The 5,210-nt window shown below is 47.2% G+C and overlaps 2 protein-coding genes across 7 annotated transcripts in view; both read right to left on the reverse strand.

The window, feature by feature from the left end:
• The window catches only part of SLC7A11 (solute carrier family 7 member 11), a 286,050-nt gene that overhangs the window by 270,339 nt on the left and 10,501 nt on the right, over window positions 1-5,210 (reverse strand). Inside the window, exon 1 of one of the 2 annotated variants that reach the window (XM_017820390.1) lies at window positions 179-554. The exons of the other annotated variant lie outside the window; for it this stretch is intronic. The gene's annotated coding sequence lies outside the window, so the exon portion shown is untranslated. Of the gene's footprint in view, window positions 1-178; window positions 555-5,210 lie in introns of those variants that run through there. 2 annotated transcript variants of the gene reach the window in all.
• The window catches only part of LOC108499987 (AF4/FMR2 family member 1-like), a 9,728-nt gene continuing 6,053 nt past the window's right edge, over window positions 1,536-5,210 (reverse strand). For 2 of the 5 annotated variants that reach the window (XM_017820397.1, XM_017820396.1), the window contains exons 5-8: window positions 4,667-4,721; window positions 3,947-4,540; window positions 3,368-3,427; window positions 1,536-1,825 (exon numbers count right to left, since the gene is read on the reverse strand). In XM_017820397.1, coding sequence (XP_017675886.1) covers window positions 3,413-3,427; window positions 3,947-4,540; window positions 4,667-4,721 — 664 coding nt within the window. In that variant the 3' untranslated portion in view covers window positions 1,536-1,825; window positions 3,368-3,412. Of the gene's footprint in view, window positions 1,826-3,162; window positions 3,277-3,367; window positions 3,428-3,946; window positions 4,541-4,666; window positions 4,722-4,828; window positions 4,881-5,210 lie in introns of all 5 variants that reach the window. The other 3 variants (XR_001875727.1, XM_017820399.1, XM_017820398.1) reach the window with 3 other exon arrangements.

The following is a 5,210-nucleotide window of genomic DNA, read 5'->3' on the forward strand; positions in this document are numbered from 1 at the left end:
CACAGGTTCCTCCAGGAGTGCGAGACAATGACACCAAAGGACAAGGGGGAACACTTTCGGGTTAGGCACCTCAGAGTTTAATTCTGCTGTTACTAAGGGTTATTTAATTGACAGGCTCTGGAAGGGAAGCAGAGGGCAAAAAGTGTCTGATGATGCAGCAAAGATGGCAAGGGGACACCGGAACAACAACAGGGTCTGGCTGTGGGGAAGGGCCGTGGTCACCGTGGAGCCTGGAGGGCTGCCGGGAAAGGGGATGGGACCGCAGCCACGGGACTGGCACCGCGGCGGCCCTGGGGCTGAGGGCGCCTGTGGGAAACCAAATCCCGCCTGGCACACCAGCTGTGCTGCGGCCTCGGGATCGGGAAGTGTATGGGATGGTACAGCTGATGGGTGGTAGGAGCATACAGAACATGCCAGTTTTCTGTGGTTTTCATAAATCCAGGGCATTTCCGTGCGTCCTTGTGATGTCCCCTATGGCACAGTGCAGTAAGGGGCAGGGATGGGGAGAGGTGAAACCTGAAAGCCTTTCATGGAAAAACACCCTGTTCTTTCCAGCCAGATCAATGGCTTGCCTTCATGAACTTGGATCCAGCCTTCCACATGGCAGGGGCCACTGCTACAGAAACTACTTTTGGAAATGCAGATATTTTGCTGGTGTTTATTTACTGTCCGTTTTCAAGAGCCTCAAACCCATGAACAGGTAGTTTGCAAAGGGGAGACTGCTGCACATGTGCAGTCCTGTTCCTACATCATGAAATGATGTGGAAACAGGAGAGAATTCTTTCTTGTAAATACACTTGTTTTGGGATACCATCCTTCTCTTCACCACTCCCACGGGTCCATCAGAGATAGGGCGAGGGATGTGAGAGGACCAGAGGACTAAGGCACACTTTTAGATATGAGCATGGCAGATGCTGCTGTCACACCACAGGAAATCCTTGGGTAGACACGGGTGTCATCTTACTGAACACACAAATGCTGGGGATGCTGCCTTCACAGTTACAATGACAAGGGAAAAATGCTTGCAAACAGCTAATTTTTGCCTTCTGTGTTCCCTTGACAGGTTTCTAAGTATCTGGGCCCATCCTGATGTGTGGCCAAGTAGGAGCCCATAAGTGACATCCCTCCACCACAGGAGACAGACAGAGCTGTTCCCAAACACCCCTTGTCATTTGCCACCCCAGCCTGAGGCTTCCAAGGCTGAAACTGAGCAAGACCCTCAGTAACATTCCTCTGGTGTTTTCTGGGCACACAACTACTGCAGACTGTGGGATGTCACCTAATAACCTCTGGAGGCAGATCTCCTTGTCAACAATATTTGTGATTATTGTCCTCTTGGTTACTCATAATAGAAATATTTATAGATCATCAATACATTGGCCCATGCAGACAATTCACTGCACTTTTTCATTTTAAAGGCAAGTGCCATTCTCCATCTCTTTTTTTTCAAGGCAGGAAAGCGCTACCCAAACAAACACAGTGCAAATATTTCCTAAGGGAACCAGAAAACTTCAGCTTTATTTGAAACATTTTTGTTTGTAGGTACTTTTTTCAAAAATTCAAAAAAAATAACTAAGCTCTTTCTATTTTTCCTTGCAGGTGTTTTATTGAACAATTCAAAAAATAACTAAACTAACTTCCTAAGTTCCTAAGGCTTCAAAATGACAGAAAACTGGAAGGTATTTGACATCCTGGAGAAACAATTCCGGCATGTTTTCTTCCAGTCTTAGTCATTGTACTGCCTGCCTGGTGGAATGTGACAGGTCTGTCAGGCTCCTGGTCAATACCAGAGCACAGGTCTCTCTGATGACTTCGGCAAAGACCTCTGGAAAAAGAGAGGGAGATAGAAAACTTTTGGTTGCTTTCATACAACAGGCATATCTGACAGAGGACACTCAGCAAATACAGCTACTTGATTCAAAGGGCACTTGCAAAGCCTTTAGAATTTCAGCAACTGCCTCATCAGTGTGAGCCTTTTGACAGCCTTCCTACCGCACATCGTGCTTATTTTCCTTTGCCACTCTGCCAACAGATCATGGCACTGCATCCCTTCATCCTCAGTAGCTCACAAAGCCTTGTGTTTTATGGAAAATGGCACTGCAAAGGCCACGTGGGATGGCAGGTTACAGGCTGAACTGCACCCCCTCTACAGCTTTTACAGATGCACCACCGCTTGCACCACAGGAGAACACAACAGTTTTAACGACAAAACTGTACAATAACAAGAAGAGCAGCAATTCTAGGAGTTGCTACTGGCAAATACTGGTCACGTGCCCAGCAAGGACTCCAAAATTCAAGTGCTGCTCAGGAGCCAAATTCCTTTAGCAAGTGCTGCTCCAACAGGGCAGGTTGATGCTGCACATCTTGCCTGATTCTGCTGTGCATGGGACAGTCCTCTTCCCTCTTTCACTACCCACTTTTCCCAGTGGGAATGGTCCCTATTCACTGCACACATGCTCCCCAGCTTCTCTACCTTGGCACAGCTGAGGACTATTTTACACAGAGCACAGCACCATCCCTGACCTGATCCAGCCCAAAAACGCTTCCTATCCTTCCCACTCCAAAAGCCACAACATGACTAAAGCAGCTGCTCATTTTCACTGAGAGAAAGGGAAGAGCGAACTCCAGAACTAAATATCTTCCATCACTACTGCAGCTGGAATATCCTTTCCCCAACTAAACGCTGGCCCCAAAGTCTCCATGCTTTCAGAGCACCTCAGCATTTTGTCTACAGAACAGCAGTTTCCTCCTGTTGTCAGGACACAAACCTCAGCACCAGTCCAAGCCAACAGCTCAAACTCCAGCCACAGGCAAGCAGGAATAGAATGCAGTAGCCCATGACTGATGCACGAGCCTGCCCTGTTGGGAACACCAACAACTTGGAGACATGCTCTTGGAAGCACTCACTCTAGCAAAGACCTGGCTAAAATACTGGCAGTACCCTGGTATGCAAACTGGCAGGGAAGCTTCAGTACATCTACCAGAAACACTGGAAATGCTACACTGGGATAAACCAGAAATTCCTGGCCACTGAGGATGCCTGAAATGCCAGACAGTCAGGACTCAAAAGGCACACACTGGTTGTGTTTTTGTGGGTCACATAGGAGAAAGACAAAGGCAACAAAATGATTTTAGTGGAGAAGGGAAATGCTCTACCCTTACCCATATATACCTACAAAGCTCTTTTCTGGAGTGGTTACTTCCAGGATGGAAAGGCAAATCTCCAGCAGATTAAGTTTCAGAAGGCATCCTATGTTAGAAGCAAACTCAGGAGTGTTAGGACAGGAGATACAGTTCTTCAGCTCCCCCTTTTTAAGAGAGACTTAGATTTAGGCATCTTTCTGACATCCCACCACTGTATACTCACTTCACTTTATTGCAGTCTTAGCTTACTGAAGACTACCTTTAATCTTCATATCTCTCCCCTCTAACAGGAAGAAAGAAAAAAAGGAAAAAAAAATCACTCAGGTTTTGAAAATTCACACCAAGTACAGACTAATACGCTTAAGCTTGAGTGATTCTGATTCTGACTGAGGACAGGAAAACTAAGATACTGGAATTCACCAAATGTAAACCCACAGCACAGCAGATATAGATTTCAGGCTCACTGACAAGTAACCAAAAAGGATTTTTTATCTAATTTGCTTGGATTGATTAATTGTTTTTTAGTGGCAGGGATGAAACTGCTAAACCTCTTATTTCCATTGCTGAAAATAAGCATTTCATCTCTTCTAGGTGGGCTTTTCATTTGCTCAGGAGGGGATTTGTGACCATTGAGAAACAGCTGTGGAAAGTTTTGATTCACGGTCACTTTAGACATTCGAGAACACCTTTATGGGAGAAGCATAATGGCTCCACTCCCAACCTGTGAAGTGGAAACTTCGCAGGAGTTTTTCAAACACCACCTTGGTCCTTGTAGAAACCCACCTCCCCTCCCACCTCTCACCTTTTTCTTCCCACTGGGTTCATCAGGACTGTCCATGGCTCTCCTCTTCAAGTCCCGCTTCCTTGCACGAGGGAGGTCCTTGGTCTCTGCTCTTCTCTGGTGCTCTTCTTTCACCCGGACAGGCTCAGGAGCTGCGGGGTCTCTCACTGGCGAGAGCAACTTCTTCACCCCAAGAGCAAAGGGCTGTTTCACTTCAGCCTGCTGGGAGCCCTTTCTGTTCTCAAGGGGCTCTTGGAGGGCCGGCTTCAGGTCTTTTCTGTAAGTAGATTCCGGCTTTGCTCTTTTTTTGACCCTCTGTTTGTCCCTGGAAGACTGGGCTCTGATCTCCAATGGATCAGGGTTGCTGTCCTCCTTCCGGCATCTCTTGGCCCTGTTGTCCACCAGGGGCTTGCCAGGCCTTTTGACACCCCCAGTGTGGTGGGTCTCTGAGCCCAAGGAGCTCTCTGAGTCGCTTGTCTCCGGGGATGAGGAGCTCTCAGAGTCACTGGTCTCAGAGTCTGAAGAGCTCTCAGAGTCACTGGTGCTCCCTGACTCTGAGCTGCTGGATTGCAAAGACCTTGGACCACCAAGCGGAGAAGGAGGCTTTTCAACAACCTATTTTGGTCACAAAAAAATAGAGAAGGAGGAAAGGTTAGCTCAAGGAACTCAGAACAAGACAACAAGGTGAGATGATTCCAAGGCATGTCTGTGTGCCTGGTGTGTCCAACATCCCAAACTGACTTGGTTGTTATCGCTCTCCTCACTGTCACTGAGCTGCAGGTCGTCTATGAGCACGCTGAAAGACAACCAGAACAGAAATATCAGCCAAGGCAGACACATTCGCAAGCACCAGACACTGATAAAAGTTTTGGGTTGGGCTTGTAACAGAGTCTGGTTACTTACGATGTTCTTGGCTGAGAGCTCGGCAATGTTCCTGAGGCTGTGCCAGACTGCTCTGCACATCAAACAGGAATAGGTTGGATTAATTGGCCTCACTTCTAGCCTGTTTCACCCTATGATCTCTGAGCACCAGATTGGAAAGTCACTTTCTTCCAGGATGTCTTTGCCACTGAGATTATTCATCACTCCATGGGCTTTCCCAGTGGGGTTTCCTAAGGGGGTTTCCTAATGAAATACTGCTTGTGCCCTGCTGGACTGCTACCTTCATTTCTACCTAATGAATGTTTATAGTCTCTTAGGCCATTTCTAAATTCATCTCTGTTCAACAAAGCAGGGGAAATCACCCTTCTTAATCCATGTAAACATCTGATGTTCTCCACAACAT

This window comes from Lepidothrix coronata, unplaced genomic scaffold (assembly GCF_001604755.1).
Source record: "Lepidothrix coronata isolate B3197 unplaced genomic scaffold, Lepidothrix_coronata-1.0 Scaffold82, whole genome shotgun sequence".
Lineage (NCBI taxonomy): Eukaryota > Metazoa > Chordata > Aves > Passeriformes > Pipridae > Lepidothrix > Lepidothrix coronata.